Here is a 22028-nt window from a genome sequence, read left to right on the forward strand (position 1 = left end):
ACATCATTCACAATTGCCCTTATTAGACTAATTGGATTGACTGACCAATCAGGAAGAGGCACCTCCTAAGTCAGGGGTTTAAGGAGAAGGAATTAAAGGGTGGACCTCTGATCGAATGAGCTACTCAACTGATTAGATCCTTGAGAGACTACCATCTGAAAGTCTATTCGAAACAGGCCAACGAAGTCAGGAAGGCTCAAGCACCTCCCTCCCAATCCCCTTCCGCTCAGAAATCGCCTCAGCACGATTAGTGCTGCACCCAGATTCTTTGCTGCCGCTCACAGAGAACTGTCAAAATTTCCATCCTTGAGGATCTTGAGTTTGCGGAGGAAGAAATCATGGGTGCGGGAGCAAGTGCCGAGGACAAAAAGTCTAAGGAGTTGGAAAAGCAACTCCAAGAAGATGCCGATAAGGACTCTAAAACTGTCAAGCTATTGCTGCTTGGTGAGTGAACACATGAACAGTTTTGTTGCACCAAGTCTTCCTTGTTGTTCCATACTATAGGCAACAGGTTTTACCTTCACAAGATTCTGGACTCTATAAATTTGCTTTTTTTTTACTTGACTAAGGTTTATATTGTGGTTTAAGTCTGAGGGTAAAAGAGACAAAGAGAGGTAAAACAAACGTCTCAGTTTTGGGAAAATGTTTTAGTCGTTTTCTGCTTTCATTGATCCCTGAGAGGTTTCATGACGAGAGCTAATGTATACTACAGATCATCAGCAAAACATGGAAATGAATAACCTTAGTCAACTAATGATAGATGTCACATTAAGAGTTTATGCACTTCTTGCTCAATCCTTAACTTTTGCGCCTCAGTGTTAGATATGGTTCGATTAGAGGAGAGAGTAAAATAGAGGCATCAGAGAGAAAGATGAGAGAGACGATTAGAGCAGTGAGCAGTAAACACTTCTGAGATGAAGTTCGAAGAAAAATATTTTTAATTATATTTTATAACAATATTTATTTAGGTATTAAAAAATATGTTTGCAGTATGAGGCAGTAAATTATAATTTGTCTCATCTGGAATCTAACTAACCACCAGTAATGTATGTGAACTAATTGCCAACACTTGTTCAGCTATTAGTGGTGAAATACTTTATACTAGTTACAGATTGTTGCTCAGCAGCAGCAAACCTGAAAACGCTGGAAGCAAACTTTGTAACATCTGACAAAAAAATTCACCTTTGACAAAGGAATGACAAAACATTTTAAATTCAAGTGTGACTTTTCAATTCTAAAGGAAGGACATTGGTGCTTAAAAGATCATAGCCTTTGGTCTAAACAAATCACAGCACAGCAGTGATGTCAATCTGATTAGTTAACTGGTTTAGTGCAGATCCACTCGGTGAGATCTTTGTTGATCTCCCCAACTAGCACATAAAGCACAATATAAATTATGTTTTCTGATCATTAACATTGCAATAGCAAATTTCACAGTAACCTGTGAATTGTTTGATAAAAATCTATGAGACGAGAAGTATTTAAAAATATAGATTATTGCTTAAGAGTTGTGATATTCTGAATGCACTATAAATTATAAACAACAACAACAAAAAAAAAAACACTCCAAATCCAGAGACATAATATTGTCTTAAACTAAATTCACACAGGAGTCGTTTCTCCAGCAAAGACCAGCGTCAGAGATAAGATAGGAAGATAAATAGATAGCATTAACACTGTGGACTCTGAGGGACATTGTGAAAGAGGCCACAAAAAGCTGCAGCTGACCCAAACCTTTCTAGGTTTTAATATTAAATAAGGAGGAATAAGGATTTAATGTGACGGCAACGCCTAAAGGTACAGTGAGCACAAGATGAAAGAATGACTCAGAGGGGATAAAGACACTTTTCATTAAAACACTGCAGCTATTGAAAACCAATGCAATGTAATACTGTCCCAGTATCACCATTACTCCCTCGACTCCTAATGACATACTAAAGTCATAAGGAGAAGCAGAAGAAAATCAACAGTTCTGCATGAGAGCTTTGGATGAGGACACATGAGAGACGGCTTCAAGTCTTAAATGCAGATATGCTGAGCATATCTGTGGATGAAGCTTTATGTGGCTCCAGTGTGATTACTGAACATCTCAACAAGAAAAATAAGTTTTGTTGTTGTAGGAAAACTACTTTGTTCTTGTTAGCACAGCCTTTAGCCAGTTCAGTGTCCTCTATAAGAGGATCGCAAGGACTCACATGAAACTGGAAACTTAATGATCACCATAATTTCACAGATCAGATGAAAGTGTGGTTTATCAAGAGACATGAAAGTACACATCCAATCTGTCCACTGCCTTCATTCCCTCTCCTAACTTCAACTTCATTTTTCCTGTACCTCATCATCATCATCATGTACCTACATCTGAATGCTACAAGTTTCACTGCCCCACTTACTGCACATGTATATTCTTCCTGTTTGCTGTTCTCCTGCACTATTGTCCCTTTTTTTTCCCGTACTTTTCTTTATCATGTCATGTTTTAATTGTGGCCAGTATGGTCAGGACAAAAAAAGACTGCCAGTCTAATGCTGAAACACATTCATTTGCATGGAGCTGCATGGTCAGTTATTAGTAATTCTGTGTCTTATTCTATGCCCTGTCATGATTTCTATAAACTCAGGAAAAAATAGATAGACAGCACTTTGGGTCAAACAAGATGTTTTTTAAATCTTGGCCAGAGTGCTGCCTCTAAATTAAATGCATAATTGAAGCTAATTCTTTAGCTGTTTATAGCCAAAGTGTGCTTCTACTCACTCGTCACTGTTCAGTGTTTACATTAACTTTGCCTTCTCTTCTAGGTGCTGGTGAGTCAGGGAAAAGCACAATTGTGAAACAAATGAAGTAAGTATTAAAGTTGGTGATGGAGTATGTTTTTTTGAGTTGCATCCACTATCCATCAGAGCGCAGCTGAAAGTTCATCTAATCTACCCGGTCAGGCATCGAGCCAGCAGACTAAAGCTCTCTCATCTGTCTGTTTCACTTGTGGTGAAGTCTTTTGCAAAAGGTCAACAGGGCAAACATCTGCTTACTCTGATTTGTCAGCACTTTTTTTGTGCGGCTAGTTATGCTCTGGCTATGTGAGTATTAGTAAGGTCGTGAAACACACCAGAGCAGTGGTTGTCGAACTTGTTCCTCATGGCCCACTGCCCTGCTTATTTTCTAATGATCCCTGCGCCACCAACTGCTCATCATCTGCTTCAGCTGCTATCTTCCAGTTTTAGACTGACTGAACACACCTGATTGAGGTAATCGGCAGTGACTAGGGCAGGGATAGTTGCAAAATAGAGTAGTGGGCCTTGAGGACCAGGATTGGGAACCCCTGCACCACAGGGTGGCACTGTGAGCACTAGGAGCATCGTTGTTTGTTTCCATACTGTAGAAACTTGACTTTTTACATGTAAATAAATCCACAGCATAGCATTTGTGCAAGATTTTAGGATTTCTATTTGAAGAGTTTACATATTTAAAGAATGAATTTATAGATTTGTATTTAAAGGTGACATTTACGCATCAGCTTAACCAAGTAGAGGATTAATGTGGGTTAAAGCCTTTTCCAGTACTAAACACCTGTGTTCTGCTTCTGGACAGGATTCTGCATCAAGGTGGTTACACAAAAGAGGAACAAATGGAGTTTAGAGCGATCATCTATGGCAACATCCTGCAGTCTGCTCTGGCTATCATCAGAGGCATGGAGATGCTCGGCATTGATTTTGGCTCACCCAGTTCACAGGTGTCAAATTACATTCAACAGATAAATATCAGACACGATTAACAGTCAAGTTAATATTCACTGACATAAATTGTTAATGCAAGCAAGTACTGAGCTGGCACTGATAGATCCTTGTTCTGTGCCCATTAAATCACAGGAGAACGGACAGAAGCTGCAGAACTTGTCAGACTCCATCGAGGAAGGAACAATGCCTGCTGAGCTGGCTGACGTCATCCAGAAGCTGTGGAAAGATTCTGGTGTGCAGGCTGCCTTCGAAAGAGCTGCTGAGTACCAGCTGAACGACTCTGCTGGCTAGTGAGTCCATGCCTGCTACTGGAACTAATACAATAAAATTACATGTGAAACTAAAGAGGCAGCTGGCTAAGTGTTTATATATAAAGATAATTTCATGTCTGAAGCATGATTGCTGTCCTGTTTGCTCTGCCACCATCAGCTACCTCAATGAAATGGACAGAATCTGCAAGCCAGACTATCTTCCCACTGAGCAGGATGTACTGCGATCTCGAGTCAAAACAACTGGTATCATTGAAGAACAGTTTGCGTGCAAAGAGCTGCACTTCAGGTGAGTACGGAGGGGGCCTTGAATAAAAGCGAAACCAGAAAATACTAAGACTTACAGCACTGTCATGACCAGGACTTATTGCCTGACTCTTCTGAGTTTCTGTCCTGAACAGGATGTTTGACGTGGGTGGCCAGAGGTCAGAGAGAAAGAAGTGGATCCATTGTTTCGAGGGTGTGACTTGTATCATCTTTTGCGGCGCTCTCAGTGCATACGACATGGTGCTCGTAGAGGATGACGAAGTGGTGAGTGGGCACCTCCACTGATAATGAAGCACTTGAAGACAGGCATCTGTTAGTAACAAACCCTGTTCCTGTCCAACCTTTACAGAACCGCATGCACGAGTCTCTCCATCTATTCAACAGTATCTGCAACCACAGATTCTTCGCACTGACCTCCATCGTGCTTTTCCTCAACAAGAAGGATCTCTTTGAAGAGAAGATCAAAAAAGTCCACCTGAGTATCTGTTTCCCAGACTATGATGGTAAGACCAACTGATGCTGCTTTATTGGTTCAGGAGTTGCTGCACAGTGTTATTTAGGTGAGAATAGTATTTAGGCATGCAGTGAATTAATTTAATTATGTGATGACAATGAAACACTGGCAGACAAAACAATGAGTATCAAGTTTTTCATAAAAAAAAACAAAACTATTTTTACTAAATACTATTCTTTCAGGCCCCAATACCTACGACGATGCCAGCAACTACATCAAGACGCAGTTCTTGGACCTGAACATGAAGAAGGGTGTGAAAGAAATCTACTCCCACTTGACCTGTGCCACAGACACAAAGAACGTCGAGATTGTGTTCAACGCTGTGACAGACATCATCATCAAAGAAAACCTTAAAGATTGTGGTCTTTTCTGAGCAGCTCCAGAGTGAAAAGAGGTGAGCAGTGACCACATTACACCACTGCCGGGGACTTTGTTGATACAGAGTAATAGGGTCCAGATGAGGTAGACCCCTAGCAATGCAATTTAACCCTCATATAGCGAATCATATTTGGCCACCCTGTGTTGCCAGGCAACAACGTCTGGCCTAAACATGAGCAAACACAAACTCAAACCAAACAGACAATTTAGACCCTCTGGGAATCACAAGGATGAGAAAGATAATGAGGAGCAAAAAGCAATCCCTGTAGTGGGTTGTAATTAAAATAAGTTCCTCTCAGAGCTGCACAAAGTATTTTAGAAAGACACTGAACCGTACAACCTGCAGCTTTAACAGCCCTGATGCCATGAAAGTAGAAAACCATTTACATATAAGAACAGTATATTTGTTTCTGCATGATTCAAGGTGATTTCTGCATGTTTGAGATTGAGATTTCTTTCCCTCTATGTTGCAGAACATCCTTTCCTACCTTAACCATTCACATATTGGCATTAACTGAGAAGTGTCCTGATGGAACACAGAGGATCCTCAGTTTGTGGAGTTCATGCCATGACTTCCATGCCAAGTCCTGGTCCCGGTCTTTTACTGCTCCCATCACCTCACCGTCTCCAACAACACACCCCTGCAACACAGTGCACGTCCAGTTGGGTTGAAACAACAAGTCACTACCTTGTTTTTGGACATACAGCTTTCTACAATATTGAGTTTTTCTAAAGTTTAGTATTTATCTAATAAAAGAAGCTGCTGGTTTGCAGGTCTGAAGATAAAATAGTTGCTCATTCAATCCTCGTCGCTTTCTGCAGACTGTGATGCAAGTTATATTTATCACTAAAACCAAAATCTGTGAAATGAATTTAAAAAACAAATAAAATTAAAAAATATGAATATTCTGAATAGCAACAATGCAATCTTGTATATGTTTTTGAGTACAGTAGTCTCTGTGGTCTTGATATTTAAACTGTAAAAAGTTGCTGAGTAAATATCTCAGATGTTCCCAGGGCTTGCAGTGTATCCAGATTACAAACCAAATTGTACATGTATCTTAATAAAATAGTGTTAATGTATTCAATTCACATTTTATTGTGATATATTTCAGAAGGCAAACATGGTAGAGAAACTTTGTACATAAGAGTAGATTATTCATTATATTTTGAAAGATAAATCTATGTGGGGTATATGAGAGAGAGAGGGAAACACTAGAGGGATGATGCTTTATTATGAAAAAGGAATAAAAATCTACTGAGTTTGTCCTTTCTTATGAAGTGTAGAGGCATGAAATAAAGATGCAACTTCACTCACATGTCTTTGCTTTCCTTGCTGCAGAATCACACCATTATTCACTGAATAATGTTTATCGAATTAAGAAACACAAGGCTGTCAGCACTGACAGGTCTCCTCAGGCTGTTACTTGTAGGACATAATGCTGCTGTAATGCAAGTTCTCTCTTCTAGTCAGAGGGGAAATGGCAACATATGGAAGTTCATTAACAATAAATCTATTGAGAGAGCAAAATGACTCAAAGTGGTAATTAATCTTCAAGTTGAGATTTACTGTAAATTTGTGAAGAACAGATTCATTGGACTTGACGGAGAGCAAAGACAAAACAGTGCAATCAGTGAGTGAGCAGTAGAGTTTGTTTTAGTCCCATATTAAAAATTGTATGTTCTCAGATTGGTACATTCCAAACTTCAAGGACAGTACAACAAAATTCATTAGATTCATCTTTCATACAAATTGTCATTCTGTTAAAACTCAGCTTTGTAACATTGAGCTTCTTCTCAGTGCAGTTAATTACATTTAAGCTTGGTACTGTGTATAACCTAGAAATTAGTAATGTAGTTTATTTTAACTTCATCCCATATACACTCTCCTACAACCAAACTAACTAGCTCATCATTACTGCAGCCCAGTTTGCAACAAAACACAACTTTTACTCACGTATGAGTATAGAGCATAGTTAATAGTTTAATACTTTAAATTTATTTTGTCATCATTCTTGCCAGTAATCAACTTCCATGAATTGCCATGGCACTTTACAGATACAGTACAATGTAAGACAACAGGGACATTGGTGAGCAGTTGGGTGTGCTGAAGCTGGAACGCACTGGGCCCTCGGCCCAAGCATCCAGATGTGTCACTGAAGTCTAAAAATACAGTTTTCATGCTGTTTTGCATGACCTCTATTCCCACTACTGTTTACATCAGACTAGGCTTCTATAAATCTTCAGTGAATAACATGCGATTGGTTTTGCATGTGGTAATTTCGGTACTGGTTTAGTCTTTAAAACAAAAAAACAAAACAAAAACAGATTTGTGTTCAAACAGATTTGTGCCGTCATTTAATTCTGTTAAAATAAAAAATACAACTGCACAGGCCTAAAGTGAGCTATAATGCTCCTGCAGATTTCAGTTATTAACCTTAAGAAATGTTGGCTACCAGGACTTCTGTGTGCAACAAGTGACTGATCTAAACTGAACCGGTCTTTTATGGCAGTGTACAGTTTTTCAGGTACGACTGAGTGCACAATATATGAACAACTGTAAAGATTATCAGTCATCCAGGCCATGGTTATCTCAAAGATGCTGTTCAGCTGAACTGATGAAGTCATTCAGATGAAAAGTGAAACGTCATCAAGAACATTATATGACCAACAGACTTTCTCAGTATTATCTGCGTGCTACTGCCAAATGATGATAATACTGCCTCTGGCTAATCAAAATATTTCACTTAATATTGCTTTTCTGATATCCACAGAATAAAAAAATATCCTAATAAAAGGAGATTCTACAGTGAGAGAGAATAATATTAGTCTTAGATTTAAACTCCTTTCACAAACTGATTTGCAGTGATGCGTCTCAAGTATAAAAAATACTGTTCAATATAATGTGGTCTAGTTGAAATTAAAATACCTGTTTAGACAGCAATGCTACTGAGTTATAGTCTTTCTCACTAATCCCAGACCCAATAGGTGACACTATATACAGTAAATCTACTCACAAAAATGGCTTCCCATACATAAGTTACAGCATTCACACATCCAAAAGTGAAAATATTATATAACTGCAACTTCAAATTAATATAAACTAATATAGACAAATGCAAATATTCCATTAAAGCAAAGTGATACAGACTTACAGCTAAGAGAGTAAGCAACACAAAATGTGAACTGAAAACTGAATTTACATATCAGCTGTGAAACTGTGAAATGTAGTAATGAATGTGATAAACAGGCAGTCTGTTTAAGTCCTTGTGCAGACGACAGCCAAACTATGAACGTGTCTTCAGAGGGACTTTACCTGCCAGCCCCTCTGTGATTTAAATAGGACAGGACTCCACATGAACTCACAGTGATCATTTCACAAACCTCTCCCACTTAGCACTTCCTCCCAGTATGCTTTGCATCCTAAAATCTATTAAGACAAAAGTGATCATAGTATCAAGTCCTCAAATCATATAATTTAGGTCCTGTGTGCAGCATGGTCTCCAGCTCAGTCCTTAGAAAAACCTACTTTCTAATTCACCCTCTGCATACAAGACATACCAGCCCTGTAGTCCTGATTCTTTGCCTGGCACCTGCGAAGAAAGAGAAAGCAAATATAAATCAATATATATGGTTACATGAAATAATAAATTAATTACACTCACTTCTATTAATCTGAAATTCCTAAAATGCTATTAAAGAAATGATCACACATTGTTAGGGAAAAACAAAATAAATCCATGGATATTTCATGTTCAACCACCAAGAAAAAACATGAGAGTGGTGTCTAGCAATGAATGCTAAAACTAGCATGCTAACAAAACATCAAATGCTAACTGTGCTACGTTATCCAGCATTAGAATTAGCTGACATATTAGCATGCTAGCGTTAGCGCGCTAACCTTCTCTTAACATGCTAATGTCTGGTAAAGTTTAGCATGTTCGTTTGTTAAAGTAGCCTCAACAACATGTATATCACCGTTAGCTCAAGTTTTAGTTAAGTCTGGTCAAAACTTAATGTGATGTTACACAATAACACAAAAAGTTTAGCAAGCTAGCACATTTAGCTAAGACCGTTGTCAAAAATGATGTAGTTCTAAAAGGCAAACCTGGATTTATCCTCTTCGTTTTTAGGTCAAGTGACGTTTAAGTCTTAATCTAACATTAGTGATAATTTTAAATATTCTTATCACATCTCTTGATTGCTCTGACCTACCTTTAGTAGAGGCCGATCTCCATCAGGTTGGTCTTGATGATGACGTCGGTGACAGCGTCAAACACAAACTGCACATTCTTGGTGTCTGTGGCGCAGGTGAAGTGGGTGTAGATCTCCTTGGTGTTCTTTCTTTTATTTAAGTCTTCAAACTGGCACTGGATATATGCTGCTGCCTCTTCATATGACTGCCCACCTAGTATAAAAGTTAGAAAGTTAAAGAGACAGACTATAGACACCACAACCTCTGACTGGCCTCTGCTGCAGAAACTAAATCCTATGTAAAATAAATAAGGATCATTATTTCACATTCCCAGGAAGTCAATGTTCATAAACAGTAGAGGGATAAATAAATATTTCTTGTGATCCAAACAAGGAGTAAATACACAAAACCTCAACGAATTGTTATCCACAAGTTTGTCTCACCAGAGTACTCGGGGTAGCAGATGGTGAGCAGGCTCCTGCTGATCTTCTCTTCAAACAAGTCCTTCTTATTGAGGAAGAGGATGATGGAGGTTAGTGTGAACCACTTGTTGTTGCAGATGGAGTCGAAAAGCTTCATGCTCTCGTGCATCCGGTTCTAGGGAAAGATCTGATGTGAATTGACTCGCACCAAAACCTTTTTTCTCACAGGAGACATTTGGACGTGTCACAGTAGAAAACACACACAGGTGTAAAAAGTCAATTTAATAATGAGTGAATTCCATTTTTTCTGGTTTGGTTTCAGGGTCCTGTGGCATGCTACAAACCCATTAGTTTAGTGCTAGTTGCTCCTTTTACAACACAGAATCACACATTTGCTTATGCTGCACTGAACCAAAGGTGCTGTATAGCACACATGAAATCCACATTTACCATATTAGAAATGCTACAGACTAAGAAAAACACAAACTGAGGCCACTTCCACACAGGCACAGCAACCAAATAAATGAAGAGTATGGTCATTTTAATACTAATGTCATTGTATTTAATTGTTTTATACTGTAAATGGAAAAGGAACTCTACTGTCTTTGCCAACATTTACAAACTATAAAAGCTGTCTAACGGTCACACTGCTGTAGTTTACTAGGACATTTGAATGGAACACATATCTTTATTGTTATTAGTAACACCTGCACTTTTACTCTTATGTCAAATGTCTGCTGTGAAAAATATCAATAGAAAACAGAATGTATTGTGATAGAAAAGGTCAATTAAAACCACAACGTAGCCCTCATTTACCATCTCCTCATCTTCAGCCAAGACAAGGTCGTAGTCACTAAGCGCTACACAGAATATAATAGCAGTGACTCCTTCAAAGCAATGAATCCACTTCTTCCTTTCTGAGCGCTGACCCCCGACATCAAACATCCTGAGGATGCACACAGAGACACAGTAACTGCATAAGTAAATGCACAGTGCTCATTTTAATATTAATGTCATTTTAATTTTAGTGTTTTATTAGATGGGTGTCCTTTTAAATCTGGGGAAAAAGTATAAACACACACACACACACACACACATATGCGGCATGCTGGTGACCTCACTCTATAATCTCATGTTTGTGTCTGCTGCCTCTGTCTGCACCTGAGGCCCTCAGAGACAAACTGAATATGTACTGAGCTGTTTAACTGACACAGAAATGAAATGAAAGAACGTTGTGTGCTAGTGATTACACATTTCCAGATCCTGAGCAATTTTATAGAGTTAGAAAAGCAGAGCAGGGAGGTTACTCCAGTTAATGTTTCACCAATATTTATTAGTAGGGGAGTATGAAAAATAATTTTCATTACATTAACTGTCACAGGGGGAGATTATATTTTGCCTGAATGTCAATCTGTAGCATTTGGGAGTTATAAAAGAGATCCGATAAGCAGAGCTTTAAAGCAACAAGGGATGAGTATAAGAGAGCTCCAAACCAAATCATCTGTGAGCAAAAATAAAGTGCATTACTTAAAAATAATATTGTCAAGAAAAATTAAATTGTATCTTTGTTGACCCCTGTGGATGGTCCAGCCCCCCACTTGGTAATCACTGCTGAGTCTAAAATGAGGGCCTCTACGGCAAATGCTGACCAACACAGTAAACCAGCTGAGGCACTGACTGCCTGTAAAGGTTAATAAGTTATTTTATGGCACAAACAGCCCACCTGAGGCCAGAGGCCATCATAAACAGATACATTACAGCTTTACTGACTTGAAGTAGAGATCTTTGAAGGTGAAGTGAGTTTCCACAATGCCAGTGGTCTTCACACGTGTACGCAGCACATCCTGCTGAGTTGGGATGTAGTTTGGATGGCAGATCCTCTCCAAGTCATTCAGATAGCTGAGAGACAAAAAAAAAAAAAAAACAGACGTATCTGTGTTGGTATGGTGTTTTGTTCTTGACACCACTAGGACTATAAAGACATACAGCCCAATAACAAATGAATGCAAAACATGTTTTTGGACACGTATGTCTGGTGAAGTGCAGGACTTGTACTGCAGGACTCCACAGAATGATACTAAATAAGGGCTCATATTTTGGTGGATGATAAACACTTGTTCCTTGTAGGTTGAGTAAAAACAGACTAACTCCACCAGTCCCTCCTGTCTGGGGACAAAGTGTGCACAGATCCATGGCAGCTTGGCTGTTTTCAAAACAAAGAATATGTCCTTCACACCAAGCTACTTCTTCTTTCAGGATGTGTATGATATAAATGCTACAGAAACAGAAAACCTTGGGCTTTATCTACACTGGAAATGCAAGACTGGACTAATGTAGTTGTATCTAAACAGCTGTAAATAGAGAAGAATACTGTTTTAAGTTCCTTCTTCCAGGAATCTCATAATCTGCGCAACAAGCTGACACAGGATTGTAAAGAACAAGACACATCTTGCCTCCCTATTTTGTTCCAGTAAAACTATTACACACATGGGGAAGAAAGACTTATTCAAAGATGTCACCCTCCTTGTGGTGAAGAAAACAAGATTACAAGTGTCTAATGGCAATTTAAGGGCGAGAGCTAGAACTGGGATGATGCAATTTCAAACTTTAATGTACAACAACAAAGCAGTTTCACTTATGTCATAAAAAAATCAATGTGTTAATTAGCTGAGTATTAATGTGAAGAGTCAAGAAAATGGCTTTTTATTCATTGGAAATCCTAAAGGAAACTCTGGATCAGGTGAAATGATCTCACCCTCCTATTCCACGATTACTCAACCTCTTTTAAAACTCTGTTGATACAACATTTCACTCCTCCAACATTGTGCAAGTCACACTGCGCTGTTTAAACAAAAACATAATTGAAACAGTACATTTTATTACATGCTTTTTTCTTGCTTGCTCTGATGTCTGTATTATCCAGATAACACAACCACTAACAGTTCGGTAAGAGGTGCAGGTGTGTCATGCTAGTCGCTGCTAATGTAATCCCAGGTTTCTAACTCACTAAATACAGATTCTTTATATTTTGAAACTTCAAGTCACAGTTTATTATTTTATGCAGCTGGAAGCCTTAACACAATCTCTTCACATATGCAGTAGTACTCCCCAACACCTGTAAAGAGACTTTAAAGTGTACCTTTAAGTCAAAATAAACTAAGGCTGGATTTGAAATTGAATGTTGATTAAGTTGGTTGTTTATCCTGAACCTTGGTGCATCATCCTTCTAGTCACCTTTAAGTGGACTCTTTTAATTTTGCATTAAGTAACTCAAAGGTCTGTGGGTGTTTGTAAGTAGAGAACTGATCCTTACTATGCAGCAGAGTCATTGAGCTGATACTCTCGTGATCGATCAAAGCATGTCTGAACTCCAGCATCGTTCCACAGCCTCCGAATCACACCGGTCAGCTCCGCCGACAACACCCCTTCCTCTGCTGAGCTTGCCAGAGTAAACAGCTGGCGGGCATCGTCCTGGCAACAAAGACAATAATTGCTATTGTAAAATTGTTCTTGTGGTGACTCATATCATGAATGAGGACAAGGCTTAAAATACAGAGAGACGGAGTGTAACGAGCTTACAGCACGTGCAGCCTCCTCAAAGTCTATCTTTAACCGGCCCATTGCTCTGATGATGGCCATGATGGACTGGATGGTGTTGCTGTACACCACCACTTTGTACTGCTTGCATTCCTCTTCTGAATAGCCATCCTCATGAATGATTCTGACACACACAAACAGAATCCAAACACTCTTTTAGAGTCCAGATAAATATTTGACAGAGTTGAACAATGGCTTTAACAAATGTGGGACAAATTACAGCTAAAAAAAAAAAATTGCAACACTGTCATTAGTGCTGGAATTTGAGCTTCAGTGAGCATGCAGTCTGCCTAATGTGGGAACCAGGGAGTCTATTCAGATCTTGCCAGGCTACGGCTGGCTTCAGTGTCCATTGTTTAACATGCTATGAAAAAGCTGCTGCCTCCTTTGCCTGAGCAAAGCAAAATGAGGCTCCTACTCTGCTTCTGCAGCATTTTTACAAAGATGAACCCAGCTGTCCTCACACCATTAACCTCTGACAACACGGCTGAAGCTGAAACTGGGAGGGGGTGAGGGGAAGCCTGTCTTTCATCAGCACAATACAAAAATAGTGTCAGGATGTAGTTGTTTGAAACAATGTCATGTGCACTGTTTATCGGGACTGTGCTACTGTACAAGCTGCAACTTACTTCATTTGCTTTACAATAGTGCTTTTCCCAGATTCCCCGGCACCTGAAAAAGAGAGACAGTGTTTACATAAAGCAACATACAGTACCAGAAATGACAAACTGTATCACAGTAGCATAGATATTTTTATAGTGGATTAACTTAGTCTGATCTGGTTTAATCACAGTGTACAGATTTTTTTTTATCAAAATACCCCAGAAAAAAATTGTGTTTTAATGGTAAACGTGTTGTAGATCCAGAGAGAAAAGTACACGGTTATGACATTGTCTTTTGCATGCTGCAGTGATAAACTATCTCATGTACCAGTCAGTGATTCGGGTGCATGAGCACATTCAATCTGAACACTAATTGTCGTTGGCCATGAGAAGACACAGACACTGGTGTCATGTGGTTCCTCAGATACTAATCGCTTACCCTAAAATGTCTGCATGTACCAAGATGTGGAAGAGCACAGAGAGCACCATGCGAAAAATAAATGAATTTAGGAAGTGAGACTTTTCGCAGCAACGCACATCTGTAACAAATGATGAAGTGACTGGCACGACTGCATATCAAAACGACGACTGAGAAGTAATTTCACAAGACTTTTACAGTATTTCTACACCAATCAGCCAAACAGGAAACAGTTGTCACGTTTCTGGCCGGAGCCAGGGTTTTTCCACTGGAGAGACAATCCCAGATATCATGCTCTTCTGGGTGTTTGAGAGCAGAGGGGCCATAATAACACCACATATGACTCTCAGAGCTCATCAGCCATCTATCCCCCAAAAAATAAACACTGACTTGATCCTTGACCCAAATCCAACTGCACAGTTTAGTGAAGTTGATATTTAACCTTTCTCTTTTTTTTTACCTAAATGTAATGTTGTCTAATCACACAGGAATAAAACTACCTGACAACATCCATGTACGGTTAAGAGGCTTTTTTCAGATTCATCATATTGTTGAAATATGTGGATAGATGCTGCCTGTTGATATATGTGTGATAAAAGAACAACAGGAATGTTTTTTAAATTATCTTATTTCCATTTAAACAGTATCAAAGGGAGCGGAACAGTTTCAGTGATGATAGGCTGATTAATTCAGTGCCTCATGATCATGTTCTTTTCTTTTTTTTTTTAACCAGCAATGAGTTGGGTACGTTTTTGTAAAAACGTTTCAAACTTTAGGATTCACCTGCCTGTTGAACACTTATTTATTGGAAACATGAAAGTGCATATTGTGCAGATTATTTTCTCAAGTCATCGTTTGAGAGAAACTCAAGAATTAGGCTCGTTTCCCAAAGAGCACACAGCGCAAAAGTCTTTTGCATCGCGTGGTCTGTGCCTCCACTGTATCGTAGACTTTACATGGAGATGATGTGAGCACGTAAAAATAACTTAACTAGGCTCTGGGGAAGATCTATAAATATTAAATAGTTTAAGGATTTAAGGAAATATGCATCACATTCTTGCCAAGAGTTACATAAAAGATTGATGTCACTCTCATATCTGCTTGTTTGGTTAGCTTAGCAGCAAGACTGAAATCATGGGGAAACAGGTAACCTGGCTCTGTCAGGTTAGAAAATGTGCCTACAAATGTAAATATCACTCACTAATCCATGCAAATATATATATATATATATATATATATATATATATATATATATATATATATATATATATATATATATATATATATAATTGTTCATGTTTTGGTGCAGATTAAACAAACAAAATAAAATAATAACCTGTTAAGTTCCTGTTTTTCTGTATAAACTGTTGATCTTCACTTGCTGAAGATCAGATGGTTTAAAATTCCTCCTGGACATTGTGCAGGTCTAATCCACTACAGAAAAGCACTTTCTTATTGCTGCCAAAAGTGGTTCAACCAGTTATTAAAACACTGCTACCGTTAGGTATTGCACCATTAAACTGTATGTTCAATAAATATGTTCAATAAAGACATGAAAAATCATCATTATTATATCCACTTTTCCTCTTTAGGGTTCATGGGGTGCTGGAGACAATCCCAGCTCTCCATGACAGATGGTGACTGTTTTTTATCAGCTCGGACATTTTGTGTTGGTTGACATTTGCGACTGAAGATCAGAACCTATTTCATCAATTTATATAGAAAACCAGGAAACAACAAACAGTTGCTTGTTCTGAGGTGAATTTTGTTTTTTGGACAAAGCCAGGTTAGCTGTTGCCCTGTGGTTTCCAGCTTTTATTCTAAGCTAATGTCCCTTGGGTATCACTCTTATCATCTAACACTGAATTAAATAAGCAGAATTCCCAAATATCTCACTTTGCTCTAAATGGTTTAATTACTTTTTTATGTCAACAGAACTGTGGCTTGGAAAGAAACACTTTGACGTATGTTTGCTGCACAATAGTTGACACTAAAACATGTTGGCAGCATGATTGATTTCTTGTACTGAGGATAATCTGATGGTTCTAATATATGAAGACACTGCTGGGTGACTACTGCTTTTCCCCTGCGTCACCCATTCGTTCACCTTAAAATCATTTCTTAGCTGGATTTTAATTAAAAGAAGCCTGAATGTGTGTGAAATGTCTGAACATTAGATGTCAAGCACAGACAACCAGTGAGAAAATATTCCACATCTGTTGTGAGTTTACACTGGTAATAGAGACTCTTTTTACTTAATATAACCTCAATAATTATTGGAATTTGAAACATGGATTCCTGCTGCAGTTTTAAAGATGAAAAGAAGAGAAGAAGAAAGTTTAAATGGAAATAGTCTTAAAATAAGCATATGTATCTTCCTAAAATCCTTGCTTCACCAAAAATTTGGAAAAGCACATTCCCACTGCCAGCCAGGAATCCCTAGCTAATGAATTTTTCAAGGAGGCTTACAGTAGAGGATAGTATTAACTGGCTCAACCAAGAATCAAATCCATGGATTCTTTGGTGGAGCTGTCACCACCAAAAGAGGTTTAGTCCTGCTCACACAGACAGGGAGCAGAGGACAAATTGTGTCGATCCCTCCCCTCCGTTCTGTCAGTCACCAGTTCTCTCATTTGTGACATTTTTGGCTGATTATCAACTGTGTCCTGCTGCCAGCTCACAAACCAACTTTACACAGGCATTCGCAGAGTCGTCCAAACCATTGCAGGACTCCAAACCAGGCCTCATTTAACAAGAATCTCAAATGCAGATTTTTTTATGTATCACAGTTTGTGGTCAAACACGAGACCATTTTGATTGGATGCGTGCGCTGACTTTTCCAGCTTTGTGGTTTAGTACAGAGAACAGCAGCTGAACTCCTCTTTGTTTTCCCCTATAACTCTCTTGTTAAAGCACAGACAAGGAGTGGAGCACACTGCCTGGAAAAATCCGTTCCCCCCTCAGCCCTGTGGTCAGGACTTGAAAATGAATGTTTCCATACAATGAGATTTTAGCCTGTATTGTGACGTTTCACCACCGCACGTATGGACCTGAAGTTAAGCCTCATGGATTAGTTGGTGTCTGTGTCCTTGCAGAACAGATCCAATATTCACATTTGTGACTTCATGTAAAATGTATTTCAGGTTTCACTTCTGTCATTACAGTCAAGGCTCAACTACCTAAAATAGCTTGAATACCACACAACCATACAATGAACTCCAGCTCTAATCCACCAACAAAACAGTGGAAACAGTGTGATAGAAATCACCTTCCAGTTGTGGATACCAGAGGCTATGAAATGGTAGGAAGTAGCAGGGTTTTGTTCTGCCATATCTTTTAGATCAAGGTAGCAGCAAAATTACTGCAAACATTAACCCTGTGATGGGGGAAGCTGCTATTCATGGCGAGAATAATGCATTTAGCAGGAATGTGATGCAGAAGACAAACAACAGGAAAACAAGCAGGAAAACACTTAAAGAATAAATATATTACCAACATATCTGGAGGTTAGCAGTAAATACATGTTGTAGCACCTGATATTTTTATTTTCTCAAGGAATTTTAATCATTTAAACATTCAGTTCAGCATCTAATTATGTTTCTATGATGTAAAAACAATATTTCAGGATGTTACCTAACACACTGTACTTGTTCCGCCATTAAAGGGCACAGACGCTACATATGATCACCCAGATAATGATCCTTAGTCTGTGTCATTAATTTGTCCATTTGCCATATAATGACCGTGAGATGAGGGTAATAAACACCTTCCACTATGAGGAAATACAACTGTAATAAAGATGCTGCACCCCTGTGTACCTTCACTGTATATCAGTACATTACGCTGCAGTGACTTCAGGAAGTCCTGCTGCATGAATGAAGCGATGATTTCATTTGAATGACTAATTTAATAGCTGCATCTGCACTTTGAATCAAATATTTAATTAAATACTTGTTCTCCTCTACTCTGGTAACACGTTTCTGTGCATCTCTAATCAGATTATATAAAATCACAAACAGGCAAACTGAAAACATCTAAGTGAGGACTCTATATATTTATGTTTTTTTTTTGTTTTTTTACATGAATCTCAACAATAATGTGAAGAGCATTGCATTACCACAGGACATTGGTATAATCCTGTAGATTACACTAAAATGTATGTAGAGGGAACACTTATAACTGACTCTGTGCTGTCGTTTCCACTCGTTTGTACTTCATTGTGGTTTCATCTGATGTGGTGTGTGACTTTTTTTCATTTTAAGATGAACTCTTCCTTTAAGGTGCTCAGTTTAGTTGAAGCTTCTCTAATCTATATTGAGTATTAACAATGGAAAGAAGCAGTGACAAACAGATTTATCACCTAACTTTGCAGTTCCCTTGAGCTCTGCAGAGCACTGTAGTCATCAAGGTCAGTGTTTGGGCTTTGTGAGCCACAGCTTAACAGTTTTGGACCTCTGCTCTTATCAGTGTCATCTGGCTGCAGCACACAGCTGTTTACAGTGAAGAGGTTCAAAAAGCCTACTATACCCAACATACTAAGACATGTTCTCTAGTGAATTCTAGATTTGGATTATTCAGCTTGTCAACAAGACTACAAATAACAAGTTAATGTTGCATGGTACTGGTGCACTTTACTGCAACACAACTTAAGCCATCAGTGATAATTCAGGCTCCAGTTGATGAAATGCACCACAAAAGCTAATATTTTATGTTCTTATGAACACACACTGCGTCTAACATTTATGGGCACTAAACCCAAAAAATATATATACATAGGAACAAATATTTCTATCTAATTTTAATCAAACAGAAGGAAGTGTAACATAGACACATGAGCGTACTATATTCAGCATTAGAATATACACCAACGAGTAGACTCGCAGTGTTTCAGTACATATACTGTACAGTGGGCTACTGTACATAGAGGACTGGTCCCCAAACTCTAAGCTGGGACACTCCTGTAACAGATAATTTTTCTTACTTTATCAAATTTGTGCTTTTTTTTAACACACTAAATCCACAGCCTCTGATCAGAGGTCAATAGGTGACAACTCATGGTAGCAAACTTGGGTTTAATAACTTTTTGAAAACTGACACAGGAAATTTACAATTGGACAAAGTTTCCTCTAATGGGCAGTGAGCATGAAAATGTTTAGTGCTGACTTAGGGCGTTTAGTCCCCCTGGCACGCCTGAGCTGTCCACACCCAGAGTGTCTCTGTTTCAGTTTTATCTACCGACAGGCGCTGTATTTACTGTCTGTGGTCATCATGAATGGAAGCTAAATCTAAATCTAAATCTAAATCTGGACATATGAGGCCAGAACAACCTGCTGGCCGCCACTGTCCCAAACAACAACAAGTATTTGATTATTGATCATCAGAAATTAAACAATTTGAGCATTTAGTTCAATCAGCTGTAAAGTTAAACTGAATATTTTGGAGTCGTGAACTTAAGCAATCTAAAGGAAACTGATGTAGATTTTATATTGCTTTGTGACAGTGCACAGACTAAATGATTGACCAAGAAAGCAACAAGTTGATCGGTAAAGTTAGGCCTCAAAATCCAGTACAGGCTACTGTACATCACGAGGTTCAGAAAAGTGAGAAGTTATCTGAGTGATATTCCTCATACTGGACTCAGGACCTGCTTTGTAGTAAAATGAAGTAGAACAAGTAAAGACATCTGCAGATGGAGGCAGCACAACATACTTTGCCAACAACTCTATGAGCAGATACACAATGCAAAAAGTCAGAGCTGCTAGAAAAACACTGAGACAGCAAAGGGCGTGCAGCTGCCCTCCCTTCACCAACATCTGGTTCACGTCTGGAAGTTGTGTCAGTGGAGAAATGAAGAACCACAGCTGCAGAAAACCAACAGCAGCAGCAGTGTTTGGACTCAGAGTGAAGTTAAAAGTACCCGAACACACTGGTCAGAATAAAACCGATTAAAAAGAGTTCATACCGAGCAGAAGCAGTTTCACTTCCCTGGAGGATTTCTCTCTGTCCTCCCGCAGGTTTTTATCAATCATTTTACTCCGCTCCACCGCAGCTTTGTCCTCGGCGCTGATCGTGCAGCCCATGTTTGCTCTCCAACGACTTCTTAGATTGGGATTATTGTCTCAGCAGGTCGTGAGTGGGAAAGAAACGCTCTCGGGTCGGTGGGAGCACAAGTTTCCCAGCCGGGGAGAAGCGGAGAGAGGAGAAAAGGCGTTGGCACCGGAGGCTCGACTGTGCAACTACAGCCACACTCTCAGCGCGTCCACTACTGTGTGTCAGGAGGAGGAAAATGTCACCCGAGTGATGTTACTGAATATTTTTAGGGCACTTATCCGCAGTTTAGACTCACAGAAGAAAATAACAATTAAAATAGGTGAAAAACTAAATACTTCATGTAGAAATGTATGAAAAAAAAAATCAAGCGCTTGATCCAGACAAAATAAAATCACTGGATTTTCTGCGTCAAACTGATTGTTGCGGTGCAGTCGTGCGTTCCTCCAGCTGTTCCAGCTGCAAACCAAGAAAACGGCACCGAAAAGGAAAAATTGATGCGCCCCACAGGGCTGATGGGAAATGTAGTCCCCTTTTACACCCACAGCGCTGTGATTTCTACATGTGTAGTTTAAATATGACACAAGGTGTGACATATATATATATATATATATATATAGAGAGAGAGAGACAGTCCTCAGCAGCGTCTGTGCACAGATGCTCAGTGTGGTTTAACTTATCTGCAGGTTTTCTTTGCAGTTTATTTACAGCAGTGTGCTGCAGCGGGTTTATGTGGTGTGATGGCGCCTCCAGTGGCTCCAGCGGTGAACTGCACTTGTGGCTTTGACACATTCATTTACTCCACATTGTATTAAAAATTTTTAAAATGACCTCTGCCTTTGTCGCCGCCTGTAATATCACACCTACAACTTATTTTGGATTGGAACATTAGCAAGAACAATGCTTCTAACAGTATTTAAAAAAATAAATAAATCCAAATCCCAGTAAATCCTCCATTAGTTGATAAATCATTTGAAAAGGTGCAAGAGAAAAGAAGACATTTGAAGTCTTCATTTACACTCTGTTCACAATTTGGTTAATTAAAGATTAATTAATGATTGATTGACGAACTGAAAAATAATCATTAGTGAGGTCAGCTCCAGTAATTGTAAGAAAACCTAAGCTGGAGGAAACTGTCGATATTTGCTTTGATTACACAGTGTAAATGTTATCCGTCTTTAACCTTTGTGCATTTTCTACACCTGAAATTAGACACTTTAGTCTTTGTCCAGTTGATTCAGAGTTGATGCTGACATTTGTACCACAAGGTAATATAGCTCCAGACTGTATTCACCATCTAATAAGGTACCTTTAGTACTCCTGGATAGTTATCAAAAATCCCTTTGACTGATTAGTCTGTGTGACCACTTTTGGATCAAAATCTAATTATTAATAAGTTCTTAATTATCAAGTGAAAGCCGTTCGTGTCCACTTCCTCATCAACATCACTGTGGTGCCCTTGAGCAAGGTTGAATTAACCCCAGAATACATGACCAATAAAACAGATTCTTCTTTTTAAACCCCTGTAAAGGCCCACAGACCTAATAGTATCAACTAGAACTTTGCTGTGTTTGGCTGAACAGCTT

The 22028-nt window shown here is 38.9% G+C and overlaps 2 protein-coding genes across 3 annotated transcripts; one reads left to right on the forward strand and one right to left on the reverse strand.

Annotated features, from left to right (window-relative positions):
* Positions 1-295: 295 nt before the first annotated feature.
* On the forward strand, positions 296-7466 carry gnat2 (guanine nucleotide binding protein (G protein), alpha transducing activity polypeptide 2). 2 transcript variants are annotated; one of them, XM_026367129.1, is made up of 8 exons: positions 296-444; positions 2797-2839; positions 3587-3728; positions 3865-4022; positions 4162-4290; positions 4403-4532; positions 4618-4771; positions 4965-7466. In XM_026367129.1, exons 1-8 carry the CDS (start codon positions 339-341, stop codon positions 5153-5155), a joined length of 1053 nt encoding a protein of 350 aa, XP_026222914.1. In that variant the 5' UTR covers positions 296-338; the 3' UTR covers positions 5156-7466. The 2 variants fall into 2 exon arrangements, with proteins under 2 accessions (XP_026222914.1, XP_026222913.1); XM_026367128.1 differs by lacking the exon at positions 296-444 and having other exon boundaries at positions 980-4022; positions 4965-5176; positions 5634-7466.
* gnai3 (guanine nucleotide binding protein (G protein), alpha inhibiting activity polypeptide 3) lies at positions 7137-20914 on the reverse strand. Its single transcript, XM_026367126.1, has 9 exons — positions 20357-20914; positions 14004-14046; positions 13357-13498; positions 13091-13248; positions 11548-11676; positions 10594-10723; positions 9799-9952; positions 9376-9568; positions 7137-8753 (listed from the first exon to the last, which is right to left on the reverse strand). Exons 1-8 carry the CDS (start codon positions 20472-20474, stop codon positions 9378-9380), a joined length of 1065 nt encoding a protein of 354 aa, XP_026222911.1. The 5' UTR covers positions 20475-20914; the 3' UTR covers positions 7137-8753; positions 9376-9377.
* Between the last annotated feature and the right edge of the window lie 1114 nt (positions 20915-22028).

This window comes from Anabas testudineus, chromosome 7 (genome assembly GCF_900324465.2).
Source record: "Anabas testudineus chromosome 7, fAnaTes1.2, whole genome shotgun sequence".
Lineage (NCBI taxonomy): Eukaryota > Metazoa > Chordata > Actinopteri > Anabantiformes > Anabantidae > Anabas > Anabas testudineus.